We start from the raw sequence: 21,415 nt of genomic DNA, 5'->3' as shown, positions 1-21,415 counted from the left end.
GTGCAGTCAAAATTACAAGCTTCACATCTTTATATTTACCTTAATCCTACATTCTACCTCTGGGAATGTTAAGTGACCAGCCAGACGCCTTTTTTTTTTTTTTTTTTTTTTTCACAAGTTTCCCGTCGCACACTTATGTTTGTTTGCTCTGGTTTTCGTGTTCACAAGATCGCAATTCCTATCATATTTTGCGAAAATTAATTCTGTTCCCTATCTTTCTATTACAGACATCAACACTGTGATAGCGGTGTTACGCAAACACACACACACACATACACACGATGTGTGTGTATATATATATACATATATATACATATATATATATATATATAGATATATATTTAATATATATTTATATATATATTCATGAATATTTCTTATTAACTAAAAAAATATACCATGTTCACTTCAAAGTACAAGGCCTGCTTGATATCACTTGTTTACTCCATCAATGATCTGGTGCCTTACTATTAAAAACAAAAATCATAAACGAAGCAACTGGCACAGGATAAGCTCAAAGTGAATGTGATATTACATTATAAAGTAAAAGCAAATGAATAAAGCAACCAAAAATAATAAAAAGTATTTTCCCGCTATAAAAATAAATCCAAGCTATAACGTAAATCGGGGGAAAAGATTAGTTTTGCAATCCCTTTCATTCCGACAAATGAAGCTAGCTTTTTAAACTGTGATATGCAGACCACAGGACCTGGCACCAATGTCAGGCTTTAATATTCTCTTACAACACACAAGGACACATATACTGCCACACACACACACAAATACACACACACACATATACATACATATATATAAAGTACCTATATACGGAAATACGTTGTAATGAAGAAAATTATTGTTTCAAAATTCACTTTAACTTAATCAAATAGAAAACTCAGGAAAACATCAGACAGATCTGAATATTCCATCATCATTAAAAAAGAAAGAAATGCAAGGGCTAACGAGACTGAATCGCCAAATATTCTTCCGCAGGAGTCTATGGGAATGACCTACACCCACCAGGAGCACAATGAAAGAATTTAGCTTAGAAATAGGAAAAGATAGCTAGCATACATCTTTTCATCAAAAATGTTTTTATGACTTAATAGTCCGAAAATAAGTAAATCGATCCAATAAGGACATTTACCACTAAGTATTTCTATTATCCGAACAATAAACTTCAGCTGCGTTCAGTGGACACCATAACTGAGAGAGAGAGAGAGAGAGAGTGAGAGAGAGAAGCGTCTGTAATCCAAGAAGGTCCGAAGTCAGTGACGGTAGACAGATGCCGTCGTCCCGTCACTCTGCCCTCGCCCCCTTCAAAAAGAGATCAGGGAAAGAACAAGGGACCTACTATCGAACGTCCCCCCCCCCTCCCCACACACACACCTTCCTCAGTCTCAGTCACACACACACACATCACCCCCTTCCCCCTCGCCCCCTAAACAACACACTTGATTATTCTATGATTGTATATGCAATTAAAAAAGAAAGAAAAATGATTATAAAACTATTAAACAAGACGAGACGGAAGGGGTACCTAGGAGGGTAGGGAGCACCTTGACTCGAGTTTCATTTTGGTCATTATAAAAGCACTGCCATCAGATCAAGCCCGTGAGTAGCCCTAAAAAGGCATATCCAAGATCAAGAAATCTCCTAATGGAATTAAGCCTCGTCTCGAACCGCCGTCCACTCCTACCCGAACCCGAGGCTACCCGATAACAGAGAAGCAAGGTCCTTTAAATACACTCCAAAAAAGAAGGCACAATTTCTTCGAAAGTTTCATTTCCCGTGGACAGTGAAAACAAATGGAAATGAGAGCACAGAGTCAGCAACGATACTCCAAAACATTAAATAAAGTAAAATAAAAGATTCAAAAGAAATAATAAACATTTAGAACAATATACTATCATTCTTCTTTTGTTCAAATGGCTTGGAGCGAAAAACAGTACAGTAAAATATATTGGAAAGCATGATATACGGTAACGACAGCCATGCCGGTTTGGCACAGTGGCTATGGAAGCTTGAAATAAATGATCCCACTGAAGATATAAAGGACTAAAGAGCAGTTATTCTCTTCGTACCAAAGCGATCGGCTTCTCTCTCTCTCTCTCTCTCTCTCTCTCTCTCTCTCTCTCTCTCTCTCTCTCTCTCTCTCAACTACAAAACTCGAAAATGCAAAGGCAATACATGGAGTAATTTTCAACTTCGTTAAGCTTGGGTAGGCTTTCCCCATTAGCCAGAAATGATAACTAACATAGAAGACAAAGGGCGAATCAATAAAACATACAAAATTCTTGAGTAAGTCTGCGAGAAAACCGGGCCAATTCTACCTAAAGATGAGTTTTCTAAGGCACTGGGCCATCCAAGCGAGTGCCACCGATTCCTACTTTTCATGCCACCTGAACTCAACTGGAATTATTCTCTCTCTCTCTCTCTCTCTCTCTCTCTCTCTCTCTCTCTCTCTCTCTCTCTCTCTCTCCTCGTTGTTTTAAATACTTATGTCTTCACCCCTCTTGTCATTTATGGGAATTCTATTGAGTTGCAACACCTTTCAAATTTAATTGAAGCATATTTGTTTGCTTATTATGAATGTATACAGAACGAAATCATTCAATTACAACTCATTATACTGAATAATAACATTGTCGTTACAGGCGCAATTATGTAACGGAATATGTATTACCTAATATAAGTATAACCAAATGATTCAGTTACAAGAACATTTTTATTAATTTGAAAGCAGCATTAGAACATTGACCTTAGTGTCACTGAAGAACCACAAGTTGAAACTATACTTTTCTTTAATTGGATAATGAAAACTGAACAATTTGTTAGCCAATGTCTGACAAAGCTTTCAAGTGCGTTATGGGTAATTCTTCTTATAATGTTGAGGTTCTTCATCTTTTGATGACTCCAGACCCCCAATGAATTGCCCAATATGGTTCCATAGCCCCATTGCTTAAGTCCACTTAGTAAGTCCTATTTTTTTTACAATATAACTTAATATATTTAGTTTAATTCATACTTCAGGTATGAATAGCTAAGAATGGAACATCAAGAAAATCAAAAGCATTTATAGTTTTATATAGTTACTTATTTATAAAATCTACCCATGTATACATTGTCACATTAATATCAAATATATACAAATATCCAGAGATCAAGTCCCACACCCCCCGCATATGGTTCTCACACCCGTAAGGGGTATGGATACCCACTTTAAGAACCCCTGTTTCAAGGGGAAATCTGGTAACCTGAATATCTTTTAATGACAAATTAACGTGACAAGTTTTTAAACTGGGTTCACTTCAACCTATGTAACTTAAATTCTATTTTTTTTTTTTTCTGATGGACAAAATTCTTCCTCCTTTAGTTGAAAGGCTTCATTCTTGGAAACTCATTCCCCATTTCATTCACGTCTCCTTTCAGCGACAAAGCCCCAAATTACGTAAAGCCAGTTAAATCAACAAATGCTTCTCTTGGTTACCTAAATGCTGCTGATCTTACTCCTTTGAATCAACAGGGTCCAATGGCAACTAATATTTTCCACGTTTATGTCCCCGGGGTAATTTCCCAGCAAAAGTTAAAAAAAAACTTTGACACCGTGATTGGAATAAACTACCTAAGAATAATTCAAGTGCGGTTGTTATTTCCTTCAGGAATCTGTAAACTGACACCTTCAGCAAACGTTAGGCTGTTAGACTTAGGCAATTTCTTTCCATCTAATACTAAAACCCGGATTCCATTATGTGTCATCCGAAAACCTAACCCCCCTTTTTGTAAGAGGGTTATCTATCGCCTTTTTCCCCTAAACTCTTTTTACGCCCGGATCAGCTAAGAGGATTTAATTGCACCCAGAGGGCTTTTGTGTTAAACAATTCCTGAATCACACTATTACACCTTGGCTGCATGTTATTACTCTGCAATACGCATATATCCCACCCCACATTCACATCCTAAACGTCTGAATTCAAAAACCCTTGCATTTACGCTTTGGAGTTTAATCAACTAAAAGGTTTCCTGTGAATGCAACAGAATGAGGAAAATGATGCCGAATTAATATTTAAAAAAATGGTGAATAGGACATTTACGCTTCCGTGTATTTTTCTTTTACATGATTACTGTAGGTTGTCTAAAAAGCACTGACCTCAAAATGTTTTATACATAAGAATATACAACGACAATACGCACATATACTATATACTATGTGTTCATTTACCATAACAGTGTGTTAAAGTTCTAATTTCTCCTCCATCTCATTTTCATCTAAAAGTGACGAACAAAGACATTCATGTACCACGCCACAATTATTCACTTTTAAACAAGCAATAACAAATCTAAATATCTGTATCAATGTCATTCCTTAATACCAAGAAACGTATCATCGATAACAAGGTGATGCGATCTTCCTTGGCGATAATTATAATGGAAGCAAAACTAATAAATTTTCAGAGCAAAAAGTGAAACCGCGAACAATATCAAGAACAGCAACCTGCAGTACTGCTAACCTACCTAGGAGTTACGTAACACACACACACACAACATCATTCAAACTCGCTATAAATAAACACACGACTGGACGATTCAACATTTCCATATATGTAGATACTCCTTAGTTCTTCCTCTGACAAAGGGCACGAACCACATCATGAGAAAAACGATTAAAATAATCCCAAAGTTTCGCTTGACCCCTTCATGGCTAACTCTAACCTTTAAGAGAGTAAAACTTAGTTTAACCAGACCACTGAGCTGATTTACAGCTCTCCTAGAGCTGGTCCGAAGGATTAGATTTTTATTTACGTGGCTAGAAACCAACTGGTTACATAGCATCGGGACCTACAGCTTGCTGTGGGACCCGAACCACATTATATCGAGCGGCAGCTGAGAGCGAACTCGGACTACCAGATAAGTACGATGAGTACGCTACCGACTCGTCCAATGAGGAACAATCTTTAACCTTTAATAGAATAAAAACTAATGAGGCTAGAGGGCTGCAATTTGTTATGCTTCATGATTGGAGGGTGGATGGTCAGCATTCCAATTTGCAGTACTCTAGCCTACTTAGTTTTTCAAATCCGAGGGCGAACAGCAAAAATTGCGGACAGACGGACAAGGGCATCTCAATAGGTTTCTTTTACAGAAAATTAAAAACACACAAGCCTCTGCTCCGGTATTAGACAAAGTCTACAATGTCTGTAACACATTCGTCCCTCTTAAATTCTTAATCAAAATACTTCAGTCAGAATCCTACATACATCATTCCTCACTGCTATTAATACTTCAAATAATTTCAATTACAATCCTGGATTGCCTAGGATTGTCATCATTGTACCAAGAAGAATCTTAACCGTCAATAAATTTCATTTAAAATGTTTAAGTCACATTGACCAATCACAATTAATTATTATTAACAATAATAATTCAAATCAGGAGTCTTAATTACACATTATAATTACCTAAACTTCAATCAGGAAGCTTTGCAGTCTGTGAACTTTAATGGACCAGATAATCTCACTTTTCACATAATTGCATAATGCTCTTGGGATGGAAAGTAAATGAATGTCTTGATAAATTGGCTGAAATCCTTCACTTTCTACTTCCTGAGAATACAGCATAAGAACATTAACAAAAACTAGCTAACGGCGGTTCCCATTCAGGCTCATTTAATGATCGATTATAGCAATAATGAATAAAATCCCATTACCAATAATTGTAGAATTTACTTTCACCTAATTTTTAACAATTTCCTGTGCGTGTATTTACGAAACTTTTCATGCGAAGAAGTAGCTAACAGGGAGATAAATGATAATAACCACCCCCCCCCCCCCCCGGGGTACAGTAGTTTTACACACACACACACACACACACAAACACATAGATAATATATATATATATATATATATATATATATATATATATATATATATATATATATATAAGGTGTATATGTGTGTGTTTTCATTTCATATTAAACACTGAAAAGAAACGAATGGCTCAAAACTATCACAGAACTAAGCTACGGGTTCAGAGGCATTCCCATTCTGCATTTTAAATACTTTCCCCCTTAATTAAAACAATGGTCTCTTCGCGCCTTAATTTCACATCAACGTTCCTCCAGAGAGCCGAATGCAACGTCACGTCGCTCCAGCAAGTTGCCCTACATAGGCTAATGAGTTTTGCTTGTTTCCACCGTGGATTTCGAACTGAAAACACTTCCAAGGATTGAAACATTGGAATTCACGCTAAATTTGGTCATTGAATTCCAAGCTTTCCATCGCCTTGTGGATTAAAACACTGCATTCCTAGCTTTATTAGAGCAACCTCCAAACAAAACAATTAAAATGAACACTGAATTCGAATCAAAGTATTTGGGAGGATTATAACGTGGAATCCAAACTAAAAATCATTCTTCTCGATTAAAGCTGGCTAAAAGTGCTTCGCGGATTAAGGTGCTCTCTGCTCTCTGTGAGACGAAAATGCAATGAACGATTGAAACATCAGATTGTGAGCTAAAAATAGTAATCCTGTCGATTAAAACGTTTGATTTCCAGCCGGGAAGCGATCATCGCAAAGTTTGAAATATATGTGAATGACAACATCTAATTTCAAGATTAGATCAAACAGCAGATTATAAACTAAAATTGCTCTGGCCGACCACACATCACATATCCAGTTACAAATGTTCGGCCAAATTAAAACATCTATAAATTTATAATAAAAATACTCGGGCCGATAAAAACCTTACATTTAGAAATGAAAGCAAGTTTGAGGCCTGTTGCTGTTCAGGCTGGCTCTTGCCAGCACTGGATCTTGCTCTTTCGGGCTGTTTACAACCTTATGCCATTAAGCTATTACTCATCTTGGCAGTCTATAATGTACCTTAACTCCACAACAAAAGGATAGAATCTTCTACAATTTCAACTTTTTCTAAATCAAAGAGGTTACTTACCAATGATTGGTCCTTTATATTGAACTGACAATCTATTGCAATAATGTCATTACAATAATAATAATAATAATAATAATAATAATATAATAATAATAATAATAATAATAATAATATATACTAAAAACTATCTGGAAAAATTAGATGCCGAAGTAGCTCCAAAACTAGTGCAGAAGCGCGTGCTATTAGTAGAAGCCCACAAAGTGAGAATAGTGTGGGTTCCTAAGGAGGGAGGATGCAACCCGTATGACTGAGATTAATAATAATAATAATAATAATAATAATAATAATAATAATAATAATAATAATAATAACCTCATAACGTTACTCCTCAACTTAGAAAGAAAACTATTACTGACAGCGAGGCCAGCAACATAACACGTCCTGAGAAAGAAACCCCATATTTTAACGCTGCTACACATCCCTGTAATCCATAACGACCTGGAACACGGCCACAAAGCTTTGGGTAACAAGAGGTCGAAGGTTAACAGCCATGGACGACACTCCAGGAGGGTGTGGATACGTCCCAAAGAGGCAACGACAGCAGCCCCAAGCAAACAGAAATCTCGTCAAGGAGATGGAATGACCCCCGCCCCCTAACCCAGCATCCGCCAGACGTCACGCTTCAATGACCCGCGCTGGAATGATTGCACGAAATGGTTATTCATTTGCACACCAAACATTCATCTACGAAGATATGTCAGAGAAAGGGTCAATAGGTGACGGAATCACCCACCTCTGGATTAGCTTTACTTTTGACACTACTCTTTGTCAGCCTAGGAATGAGAGAGAGAGAGAGAGAGAGAGAGAGAATGAAGAGATGAGAGAAGATGGAGAGAGAGAGCGAGAGATGAGAGAGAGAGAGAGAGAGAGAGACGAGAACGGGAGGAGAGAGAAGGAGAGGAGGAGGAGAGAAGAGAGAGAGAGAGAGAGAGAGGCCGGGTACAATAAATACGCCATTACAGTTGGCTACCCACAAGAAGTGGTAGCCACAGTAGCCACTTAGTTTGCACTCACTTGTCACAAGACCTGAATCTTAAGTTGTCCGTCAAAGCCTTCACCTTCTCAACATTGAAGTTCTGCCCTTTTTATTTTATTCTATTATTTTGCAAGTTCCATTACCTCTCTCGATGCGAGACGAAATCCCATCAACGATGGAAGGGACCTGCCTTTGTCTTGATCCACTTTTCGCAGCTTAAAACAAACTGTAATATGTAAGAGGAACAACTGACTAAATGGATACCCAGACTTCCAGTTCTCGGCACACTGCATGTGGGCGATGGATGAGTGGCGTTGGGACATTCCTTAAAGGTCTGGAAGTGCAACGCCCAAACAAGAACATGTGGATATGAACACGTGAAGCTTTCTGAAGCAGAGGAAATGAGCAAGCCATATCAGACAATTGTACCCTACGGGATTATCGACAAAAAACAAAACAAAAATAATAATAATAATTCCACTTCTGAAACGTCAGCAATAAATAGAGACTCCAGCAAGAGAGAGAGAGAGAGAGAGAGAGAGAGAGAGAGAGAGAGAGAGAGAGAGAGAGAGAGAGAGAGAGAGAGAGAGACTTTTATAATGAAATATTTTCTCTGAAGCCGATTATTTGTAGACTACCAAGAACCGTTTCCTACAAAAGTCGTTTTCTACATTAAATATAACAGTACACACAACCCATTAAAGTGAGTGTTTACAGTGGGGAAATGGCAATCATGAAAAATGCAGTTACAGGTGCTTTGGTGGAGAGAATTCAAACCCTTGAACACTGCAAAAGGGTATTAAGAACTCCGAAGATGCTCATCACAGGGTACAGTGCCTTACATGTAATTATATTTAAAAAGATATTACATAAAACAGAACGTAAATAAAACAAAAACTCTACCCGTTCAAAACTGTTTCCTTCATTTGCACTGTTAGTTGGTCCATTGTCACCTCCAAACCCAGCCGTCATGACAAGAATATTGAACACATGCGTACAGCCTTAGCAGATCTTTCATCAACGCATTTACTTCTTTATTGTCATTTCATTTACTGTTGTAAATACTCATTGAATTCCTGTATGAAATATAACTGCTGCCAGAACAGTGAACAAAAATCAGACAGTTTGTGTGACGGCTGTGTCAATGAACAGACATAGTATATAATCAAGCTCAGGCATCCAAACAAATGCCGAGATGACGAAAGCTTTGCCTCCTGTAGCACCCCATTCACTAAAACGAGAGAGAGAGAGAGAGAGAGAGAGAGAGAGAGAGAGAGAGAGAGAGAGAGAGAGAGAGAGGCTTAAACTTAACTATATTACAATGCCTTCAGCTTAAAAGTTAAGACTACTTATCGTTAACTCTTCGTCCCTCAGGAAAAATGAGAGAGAGAGAGAAGAGAGAGAGAGAGAGAGAGAGAGAGAGAGAGGACCACCAGTAACAGGTGCAAAACTTCAACCCTTTGATTCTGAAAAGGGAGAGGATGCGAGCGAAGGGAAGGAAGTTCAAGGGACTGAACGAAAATGATGGGCGAGAGACCTTGAGGTGGGTGAGGGTGCAGGTGTGAGCGTAAGGTGAGTGTTTGTGTCTGTGGAAGAATGTGAAGAAGACAATGAGAGAGAGAGAGAGAGAGAGAGAGAGAGAGAGAGAGAGAGAGAGAGAGAGATTCAATGTCAAAGGCTCTATCTGCTCTTACATCCTAATTTGTACTTCGCCACCGCGATGTTGTATATTACGCAGAGGAACGTGAATGTCTGGTATATATTTTCGTGTATTTGGTCAAAAGTCGTTTCAGAGTCGTTGTCAGTTTTTTAACGCAGAATCTTAAATATCTCTACTATTAATACACCATGTCCGGAAAAAAAAAATTAACTTTTACACGGATGAGGTCGCTGTCAAACTTTATCAGCAAAATTTTCAGTCCATGATGCTGACAAGAATTAATGACAAAAGATCTTGCTTGGAAAAGCTATGCAAGGTTTGGAATTTCAGAGAGAGAGAGAGAAGAGAGAGAGAGAGAGAGAGAGAGAGAGAGAGAGAAACTAGGGGAAAATTATAATAAAGATGATGTACACATAATATATACAATAACATGAAACATCAATTACCTGAGCTTCAGCCCCAGCGTCACCATTTTCCATCTTCATTGTGGAGGATGATGGGAGCCGAGGAGACTCACTTAAGATCAGCAATTGGAGGAGGACGAGGATATAGAAAACCGATTTTTTTCTTTCTTTTGAACACGTTGATGGCTGAAAATGCTGGCTAACTTTTTGCCCAACCAGCCCCTAGGTAAAGTGTGTTTTTGAGGGAGGGAGAGTAGGTGGGTGGGGGGAGGAGGAGTGGAGTGAGGGTGAGTGAGAGGCGGAGGGACCGAGGAGGATGTGGGAGGAGGTATAGATCGAGGGTTAGACCAGTGATGATGTTGTGTACAGCCTTGCAGCAGCAGGCAGCAGTTGGAGGACATCAACGTCTGAGAGTAGTGGAGCCGGGGCTAGCCCATTCTCAGTCTAAGGTCACACATGGAGCATCCACCGCCAGTCCCGGAATCTGCCCATAGCCATAATCGAGGCATAACACCACACACTCACTATCACACTTATTCTCATCCATTTCGTTTCTGTAACACTTCTTCACCATCTTTTAGCCCATCTTTTCCACTGGGCAAATTACGGAACACTGAATCTTAATCCATCATTAGCCGTTCCCCCTTTTTCTCACAAATGTTGTTTTATCCAAATTGATCAAACTACCGACAAAAAATAAAAAAAACTTAAAACACAAGCACGAACATAAAAGGGCTTCAAGAACCAAAAATAATATTCTACTCCATTATTGCTGTCACATCTGAAAATGCTACATATCAGCAATACGCCACACGCGATATCATCTCAAAATTACCATTACATATATTCATGTTTTATGTTTTCACTAAAGGAATAAATATCAACCACAATAACCCCAGACGTCTATGCACTAAACCCTTTAGCCACAAGGCCAAGCCTCCAGGGATGGAAGATTTATAAATAGCCAAGCACACACACACAATGGGGCCTGTACAGCGGTGTCTCCTGTGTACACTAGTCCCAGAAGCGTACTGAACTGAAGGTAGTAGACTCTCACTAGCACTGTCCAAGACCGAGTCCTCAGGGGGCTGAGGAAAATGGGGGAAGGGGAGGTGGAACCCAAGGGAGGGGGAGGTTACCAGGGAGAACAGATGGGGGTTGAAGGCGAGTGGGGGTTTGGGGGTGGACAGCGTCTCTAAACTCGCTCTCGCCCCAACAACGAAAAAGACAGACGATACACGAACGAACACAAACGTACAAACGCACTGGCCCAGTTCCTACGGCCGCAGCGAACATTATAAAACTTCCCTTATATTTAAACATCACAAGAGTCATTTTTAAGAACAAACAATTCTCAGAATACGAAGATTTTTTTTCCAACATGACAAGTCAAGTTTCACTTTCACGGAGCTACGAGATACGGAGGGGAATAGAGCGGTCCTTATAACTTTAGGATTCAGTTCACTAATACTTCCTTTAAGTAAGGTTACTAAGTGAAAATACAGCTTATTTACGTACATGTGTTATGTTGACGGCAACTACATTTCACTATGTAAATATAAGCCACAAGGAAGACAAATATGCGGGCTGTACCACTGTACCACATATCACAAATTGGCTTCCACATGCATACGCATGATGAGCTCTGAAAACATACTGCAATGCAGAATGATCGACCACAGACGTGACAAGGAAGTAATATAATATGAGTATAAATAAGTCTTTTATCATAGAAAAAGCGGCACTGAAAGGCTTCCATGGTCTCAATATTAGTGCCTCAGGCCCTCATAAAACACTGTTCCTTTCTCACCCACTCGTTCACAGAAACGCACAAATACTCTGAAACCTGCACCCGTATTAAATATAAAGAGTACTCACTGAAGACTTTCTATACTTAATTAAAAGCGAGGCGACTCCAGGAAGAAGAAAAGTTTCGTTCACTGCCACATTTAGTCTTTGATTGATTTTCTAAGACTGAATTTACTATGGACATGCTCGACCAGCAACTGACACTATAACTTGAAACAAAATTCTCACTATAGGCACGCTGGACATATTATATATATATATATATATATATATATATATATATATATATATATATATATATATATATATATATATATATATATATATATATATATATATACACACACCTATGAACATGTAATTTGTATTATCAATTTTCTTTTATTCAGCCTCTTCATTTTTACAATGTGAGCAACAACCTCTTGCTAGAAAATTCCACCTCGATACTTGGGTACGTTCAGTTTAACCTGGTCAGGCCTAGGTTACTGCTGAATATCTTAACCCTGCAGACCCTACGAATCTTATGTCCTTGAAAATTACATGAGTTCGCCTTTCTAAACACAATAACCACAATTTGTGAAAGAGTCATTTATAGTTTCAATAGACATGTGGAGCTGATGATGAATGATATCCAGTTTTTAACCTGCAAGACATCCAGCAATGTAATATCATTTCCAATAATTACTAAATCACACAGAGACTAATAACTAGTGGAACTGTCTTTCTGGGACCCCCTTATTATCTGCTGTACGACCCCGAATTCATACAGGCTTTCCTTCCAGACGAAGAATACGGCCAATTAGCATCTTGACAGTCATAGTCAAAACGGCAGTATCTTTTTCTTATCTTAAAGATTTTTATATAAAAACTAGCAACCTATCTTCAAAAAAAAAAAAAAAAAAAAAAAAAAAAAAAACCCACGTTGTAATATTCCTAATTTCGTCTGAAAGAACGTCACAGAAATATTCACTGCTGTAGGCCATTCATCATCCTTATTAGATTTCTGAAGCACTAGGTTAGCTTCAAGTCGATGTCTTCCCCGAATTTACATATAGACAACGAACAATCTTAAGTCCAAACACCACATGCCACGACCGGATCGCGGCAGCTACATTGCTACTGATCATCAACTTGAGCAGCCCCCCCCCCCCCCCTCCGGCAACAAATCCATTCATTTTTACTCTGGTTATAATCCCATTACTACAGTCGATCTACTGAATGTGAATGTGTTATTTGACCGTGACGCTGATCATGTTCCCTCCTTACCGCTGCGGTCCTTGGGAAGAAGAGCTTATTCTTCCCTGCCGTCGTCCCAGTTGACAACGGGTCGTAAGGTTATTTATATATGTATAGTATTTGGTGCTATTCCCTATGCACTTTACAATCTTTTCCTAACTTACAAAAATTAAAATAATACAAAAGCAGAAAAAATGATCACTTGCGAAGGATCCTTTTATAAAGATACAGAAATAACAACTGAAGACTTATGAATGAATTCAATGAAGTATCATTCATCATACCCGTTCAAAAGACCACCATTCATCTTATCATCTGAGATTAACGTTTAAGCCAATAGAGATACGCTACAGTAACGGCTCTATACAGATAAACATACTCAGATATTAACCAAAATACTCGTGATAAAATATGACTATTAAACCTGAATTTGTGGGCTTTGTTGAAGGGACACCTCATCCCTTCGTACTCAAGTTTTGTTCCACTATGCGCCTTCCCAAGGCCATACAATTGAATTGAATCGTGAGAGGCTACTTTATTAGACACCCCTTCACATCCTGTGAGAGGCGTAGCATCAGTAAAAGATATATAGTAGACACAAAAACCCAAAAGAGTTGAGACAGTGGAACTACCGCTACTGTCGTAAGTCAAGTACTGGGCTTTAACACTGGCCTAAGTACAGCTCGAGCTAAGCCATCTGGATGTGCGTATTTATGTGTTTTATTTGTTTATGGATGCGAACAAGAACGACACGCAGTCTTTCCAGTACTGGATAGTGTTTGACAGGGAACCCAAATTTGACGTGATTTAAATTAATCTAGATGTTACAGGATACTTGACAGTCAGTCTGTACCATTTTTGTTAAGAGAATAAGTTTAGGTGGTCTTTCAGAAATACTGTGCTAAAATCCAAAACAAATACAATTAAGCAAACATTACATTTTAGAAATATACTACATGTTTACAAGCTTAATCTTTTTCAAAAGTCATGCTTCTGATGCAACCAATGAGGCATTCCCTCTATTTGGGACTTCCACTTTATTCCATTATTATAAGGGTTAGTTTCCCCTTCGTATTACCTGTCAGTTTCCCAGCTAATGAAAATGACACACAGAGGGCAGATGAGGACGAATGCCAAAGCGCACCACAGTAACATGTGACAACACATAAGAAAGCTTATGATTAAAATAACCTTCACAGACCTTGTGCTGGGAGAATGGAGTTCAGCCTTAATCTTTGGCCGGAGCTGATAAAATTGAGATATGTTGCCATCAATGGTATTAAGTAAGCAAAGTGTTTTTACAAAGGCATGTGCTAATCTAAAGCTTTTCTTAAATTTATGATCTTAATCGTGTATATATAGTCGATGAATATTACTGCACGAGGAAATAAGAGTTGCTTTGACAGTGTACTGAGTGGAAAGATAAAAGTGTATATCAGGTTTCGTAATGAAGCACCAGAGCGGGGAAAACGGCGCCACGTGAAGAACCAAACGCATGAAAATTCACAGATTTTCCTATCGACACTTACTTCTCAAGTGGGCGAATAACTATGGGTCGTGCAGTTAAGAAAATCAATATTTGCATTTACTTTTCATCAACGAAGGTAAACCAGGATAATTGTGTGAGGCTACGGAAGGAATGTCTGTCCATTTACTACATTTAGCAAAGCCACTGTAAATACTTTTGACAGGCATTAAATCCAACTGGGGATCTTCCCAATGAGTTGTTGATTACTTTCATCTTTTTCGAAATATTACAATCCCATAAAACTTATTAGATAAAAAGTACTACCTTGAAGTGTTTTGTTTCTATTACTCCTCCTAAACTCAGTGAATAGGTACCGTATAATTTAATTTTGTAATTGTCTTTATATTACTAAATAACAACACGCTGGACCCACAGAGCTCCCACAGCGAACGGGGAGCGCATTACCCTGTACTTAATGAATAAGTGGAGAGAGAGAGAGAGAGAGAGAGAGAGAGAGAGAGAGAGAGAGAGAGAGAGAGAGAGAGAGAGAGAGAGAGGCCAGTATCTTTAAAATGACTCGACTGCGGGGCCATTTCATTTCAACAACAGAATAGCAGTGCCTTTTCTAACGACAAAAGACTCATACCTCCAGAAATAGATCACGAAACAATATTTCTAATGTTACCTAGTACTCACAACTGAATCAGCTCAACAAACGATTCTATGTCAATAACATAAGACAGATAAATCCAAAAGATAGTCCAGTATATTTCAATTCTGGCGTAAAAATATGTTGGATAAATTCAATGTGTGAAAGATCCTGCCATTTGATATTATATACTGTTTATAACTCCAACGAAGAGCCATTGTTCCGAATTGTTTACAGGAAGTGGCGCCATCCAAACGTCGGAAAAATCTCGGGTTACATGAAAATGACAGAAATGGCAATGAAAAAATACGTACCGATCACGGGAACTTCAGTATTTTAATGAAAATTGTTTTATATAATTTGTATAATTCTTTTATCAACTTGGGGAATTGGAACAAGATAAACACACGAAACTAACTGCAACTACACATTTCAACACAGAGACGGGTATATGTATTTCCGTGTCATAAATCAAAGGCCTGCACAGTGACCATCACAGTGAACATCTCTTGTCTGTGCTGTCGTCAGTTAAATGAAACAGCCACCGATGAAAAAATAAACAAATAAATAAATTCAACAACATTACGCTATTGTTTAGGTTACCAACCTCAGCAATTCCTACGTAAATGTTTGGTTACTGATCTATCTGATGCGATTATTACTGATATTAAATGTCTGACGACTAACATGATATTACATATCAACTGTCTACATACTTCGATGGGCTTGCAAAGACCGACTGCCACACAATCCAGAGAGTTAACTCGCCGGTTGCACTATGACTGTCCGTTCAAATGATGATCCTTTCAGATTTTTATGTGAATGATAATCCTATCACTAGATATCAAGGGGATCACTTTGTGATAATTAGTTGATGCCTGACCTCGCAGGACTGCCGATGAATTTTGATTACCTAGTGTCATTGCTTGTCGCTGGCTGAGATCTCAGGGTTCTAAAAAACTGATTAGTAGCTAACTGGAAGTTCAGAATTCTAAAATGATCTCTATTGGGCCCTCCTCCACAAGAATAAAATATGAAATTTGACTGTCAGATGACCTTACAGGCTTATCATGTGCTGTTCAGATGCTTCCCGAACTACAGCCTTAAAATATATTTGGTGACCAATAAAGAACAAGAAAACAAAACTTCACTGACACTTCTCCTTGACAGTATCACTGATATGAAGGCCACATGTCCATGGTAAACCACTGGGTAGAGCCATGTAATTCCTCATAAACGCTTGCTCAGATTTAATCAAAATGCCTATTTTAAAAAGAAGTCGTTTCCTCCAGAATTAGATATTTAAGGGAAGCTGCACCAGTCCCACATGTTTTTGCACTGGGAAACAGGAAGCCTTTGGCTATCCAAGCAACAGTCGAAATAACTGAATGCTAAAAATATGCGCTATGGATCATAATTCTTGCAAGTAAAATTTCAATGTCAGGATGCCCTATATTTCACCCGATACTTTGCAAAACTTCAGTACACAATATATATATATATATATATATATATATATATATATATAAATATAATAGAAAATACTCTTTTGATCATCCTTGATGAATTAGAATATAACAGGAAGTCAACAATGTAAAAGAAATCAAACTCTTGCATCTGAAGAGCAGAACACTACGACGAATTATGATAACCATGAACACCTACTTTTTTTTGTAGAAATATTTCTGTTCATCCAATAAGAAAGATCACAGCATATAAATAATCTATGACATATCTAAGTCCCTACGATGCATTGGTGTTGGGAAAGTTTTTCGCAACCTACCTAATACGATCTTCATCGAATTTCATAAAACCTAATAAATAGTAACAAGAGCCAAAAATTAAATGTGTGTGTGTGACTGAGATTGAGGAAGGTGTGTGTGTGTGTGTGTGTGTGTGTGTGTGTGTGTGTGTGTGTAGAATCTACGGGTCATTTTTACCACAGAGAGAGAGAGATTAACATTCTCATTTTTAGGGCTTTGCAACAAAAATTGCTATTTTGATAAAGACCAATATGATTTTTCTCTCCTTCGTTAAATTATCATCTGGAAACCCTTATGGACACCGTCAACAGACTATATCTTAGTTTAACAAGAACCAATTGGTTACCTAGCAACGAGGCCTACAGCTTATAGTGGGGTCCAAACCACATTATATCGAGAAATTAATTTCTATCACCAGAAATAAATTCCTCTGATTCCATGTTGGCAGAGCGGAGAATCGAACTTGCGACTACCAAATCAGTAGGCGAGCACGTAACCCATTAGTCCAACGAGGAACTCCAAGACTATAAATCCATGAGGGCTGCAAAGGGATACCAGCCTGCATAAAGAGACGAGTTATAGGAAAAGGTGATAAGTAAACAGGTAAGCTGTAATACTGAAAACAGATTCGCCTGAAGAAGACGTCAGCAGAGAGCACGAGTGAATTTGCTTCTCTCTGTAACATCTGGAAATCAGGAGAATCCACAATTGCCAAACTATTCCACATTTTAGTTCAGCTTCGATGGATGCTCCACTGATCCGGCTCATGAGACGATGACTAAATTACAAATTCTCATCTGAAAAATTATGCACGGGAGCGGGTAATCAATAAAATAACAAACAATTATAATAATAATAATAATGGCTGAAACAATTTAGAATAATAGCAACCCCGAAAGTGCTATGCTTTTTATTGTAGAAACTTAGAAACATCGGCAAACACATATAAGATATATATGTATGTATCTACATATATGTGTGTGTGGAAATAATGAACACATACACACACAAATATCTGTCTGTCTACCTATCTAGTAATCTATCTAAATATATATATATATATAAACCAAACCTAACTGCATATTAAAGAACTTGAAATGACACTTCTTAACGGAAATGAATGTTTAAATTCAGGACTAGTAAACTGATTCAAACTAGTGACCAGTACTAATGAATGCAATATCTAAAATTCCTCTTTATAAAATCACTGAAGAAGCCAGTATCATTAAAATACGTCTTTATAAAATATTAACAAAACAGAGAACACGCCAATCCTTTGGACAAACAAGGTTGCAAATGCAGCGAATAGATTAGGCAGAGCAGTCCCAGGCAATTCCCCACGGACAGATATCCAAACTGTATTTACGAACAATTCGGTGGGAGCATCACGCAGCGACTGTTGGTATTCTGAAGGTTTCGAACACAGTCGAGTCCAACTCCCAATCCTCCTCACTCTCGCCTGTCTGCCCCCATCCAGTATCCCCCCCCCCCCCTCCACATCCCTCCCATTCCACGCTCCCCCGAAAAGCCTCATTCCCTCGTCCACCGTCACCGTCCTACTCACTCAGCCAGCCGATTTGATCGCATCTAAAGTTAGCGTTGAAATCACCCGCTGACGTTTCATTATTTTCCACCTTATTCCGAGTAAATACTACGATGACTGGAGAGAAACTCGACTTGTTAAGTCTGCATGAAAAGCCAGTCTCGAAACTTATCCTTTCACACAAGCACTACTAAAATGCAGAATAATAAGATTCAAAATTCGATATGCTAAAGGTAGCAACAAATGTTTATAAAAATGACAACCCAAATGTTTACAAAGAATGGTAAAAGTATACAGCAATGATTAAGGAAAATGCCAATAGTATAGCAACGTCTTCCCAAAGGAATACAAATATGTTAGCGGTGCAAAATATAAAAACGGCAAAGGCAACTCGACCTCCCATCCCTGACCCATTCCTTAGCTGGCCCGGCCCAACCCTCCTCTCAGACAATCCTAAACCCCACCATCGACACCGCAAAACCCTTTCATATACAGGATTATGCGCTGGAAGGCACGCGGGCGAGGAAAGGGTTGCGTAGGAGGAAAGGCAAACGAAAACCATAACTGAAGAGTTAAAAGATTGATGGCTTATCAAGAGGACGTAGGCCACTGATCAGTTTGAAGGGGTCTCGATATTTCGAATGATGACCTTGACCCCTTACAGAATAAAACGCTAGCACAACTGTCAGAAGAACCGAAGCGTTGATAGCGATAAACAGACAATCGTAGCTGAAACAAATAAAGTTTTGCCAATATGCCAAATTGGAATCCCGAAGCGACAAAAGGGCAAGCACCTGCTTACGCCCAAATATACGCCCAGAGACATAGCCCATGATAATATACAATTTGGTGAGCGTCTCCTTCTAGTTGAGGATTGTGTCCACCGACACGCAGTCTAGAAAATATACCTTTTACGCTCTCTCTCTCTCTCTCTCTCTCTCTCTCTCTCTCTCTCTATATATATATATATATATATATATATATATATATATATATATATATATATACACATACATAATATATATGGATTTGGATAAAGATAGATTTATGTATGTTTGTTTGTTTGTGTGTTGTGATGATAAAGCAAAATTTGCGATAAGTTTGATGAATTACGGGGGCCAGGCAAATGCAGCAGACGTAACTCCTCAAGTGCTGATTATGACAAAAACCCTCCTGATTGAATTACAACTTGAGAAAATCAAAACTTCAGAAGTTGTATGGATAGAGGTGGGATAGTGTTCATCAAAGTCTGCAAGACTAATTTCCAGAACCTCAAACCACCAGGTAAGAAACTATCAAACATAACACAGGGCAGGGCAAAGACGCCAGCATGGATTCTCGCCGCCCGGAGGTCATGAAAAGAAATGCCCACTTCCATAACACATTACAGGTCACACCAAAAATAGCCTTGCATGGGTTAGTCTTCCCAAAACACTATTAACACAGTCTGAGATATTTTGCGAAATGATATATGAGGCAATACTTGGACAATTGCACTTCCAGATTCTTGAGAATAGCTGAACAAATATGTTTATACAAAAGGGAGGAACTTGTATGATATAGGCACTGTAGTCATTGCTCGAATGGGTATGTAAATCCTACTGCAGGTGAGGGCATAACTACACGTTTACGTGCTTGCACGTACATTTTCCATTCTATGGCCCAAACACAAAAACAATTATTTACTTGTTTAACAATATATATATATATATATATATATATATATATATATATATATATATATTATATATAAGAATATACATGTAGTCAGTTCAGTCTATCCCTCTATGACGCTTTCAGTGAAGCGAGCACATACTATGTAAGTATAAATATGTGAAAATTTCAAAAAAAGCTATATATGTAAATAATTACTTAAAAATGCAGAATCATTAATAACAATTATAGGCTTCAAAACGAGTATACAAACACTGGAGTTCTGTAGTCATGATGCCAAAGCACGCGTTTCCATAAGTGCGCATAAAGGCACAAGTGTAGTTGGCCGTTTTACTAACCAATTAACTTTTACAGCATAATTTTTGTCTGAGCAAATGTTTTTAAACACACGAGCGAGCTGTAATTTTTCTTTGATATAAGACATGACTTACTGCCTGTTAAACCCGATATATATATATATATATATATATATATATATATATATATATATATATATATATATTATAAAATTTCGTACACTGTTATAGCAAAGGGTTTTGTATTAAGGGGTTTGGCATATGAGTTTTCCTCCTATCGTTTACGTATTTGTTTGTATTGAGGAGTTACCTAAAGAGTACACAAAAATAAAAGAAAGCACAAAAACAGTGAGCATGATGATTTCCAAGTGCTATGTCCGGATTATAACATAAGTCTACAGGCAGGACCTAAGACAAGGATCCCGAACACTCACTCATTTTGGAAGATTTTTCCAGAACCTTTCAAGCCTGATGCCACTGAAGTTCTTTCCGGAACTCAATAAGGATTCACCACAACTCAGATAACGCATATCTCTAAAGCGAAAGAGAAGGTGGGTCTAATTAATCGTAAGATAACTTAATCTTATCAATAAAAGGAAACCTGGCCAGCCAGGATACCAAGCAGTTTGCGTCAGTTACCTTCCGGTTAAGTCCTACAGTAATCACATCGAAATACGTCAAATGCACACAAACAAACCCATCATACCAACTTTGTACCTCACGACTAGGATAGTAACACAATACTAGTTTTTTTTACGAGTCTACTTCCTTCAGTCTCTCTCGTCAGACCGTTGGACTTTCAGATTACTTGCAAACTCGTTTCGGAGAGTTCACACAAATTTCACTGAAAGTATACTTGCTGAGATATTTTGTAACGCCGGAATTCCTTTTTTAAAATGAGTCATCACAACTACATATTAGCCTTATACCCCACTTGATTTGAATGACGGCATCATAGTTACACGTACTTTGTCTCCCCCCCCCC

General features: G+C 38.1%; 1 protein-coding gene across 18 annotated transcripts in view; it reads right to left on the bottom strand.

Annotated features, from left to right (window-relative positions):
- Positions 1 to 21,415, bottom strand: part of LOC135220649 (tight junction protein ZO-1-like) — a 702,643-nt gene that overhangs the window by 313,062 nt on the left and 368,166 nt on the right. The window contains exons 1-2 of one of the 18 annotated variants that reach the window (XM_064257993.1): positions 10,969 to 11,058; positions 10,035 to 10,675 (exon numbers count right to left, since the gene is read on the bottom strand). The exons of 15 other annotated variants lie outside the window; for them this stretch is intronic. In XM_064257993.1, the coding sequence (XP_064114063.1) occupies positions 10,035 to 10,073 (39 nt within the window). In that variant the 5' untranslated portion in view covers positions 10,074 to 10,675; positions 10,969 to 11,058. Of the gene's footprint in view, positions 1 to 10,034; positions 10,676 to 10,968; positions 11,059 to 21,415 lie in introns of those variants that run through there. 2 more of the 18 variants (XM_064257995.1, XM_064257994.1) reach the window with 2 other exon arrangements.

The sequence above is a fragment of the Macrobrachium nipponense genome, chromosome 2 (assembly GCF_015104395.2).
Source record: "Macrobrachium nipponense isolate FS-2020 chromosome 2, ASM1510439v2, whole genome shotgun sequence".
Classification (NCBI taxonomy): domain Eukaryota; kingdom Metazoa; phylum Arthropoda; class Malacostraca; order Decapoda; family Palaemonidae; genus Macrobrachium; species Macrobrachium nipponense.
The sequence above is the reverse complement of the archived record's forward strand: the minus strand, read 5'-3'. Positions and strand labels throughout refer to the sequence as shown.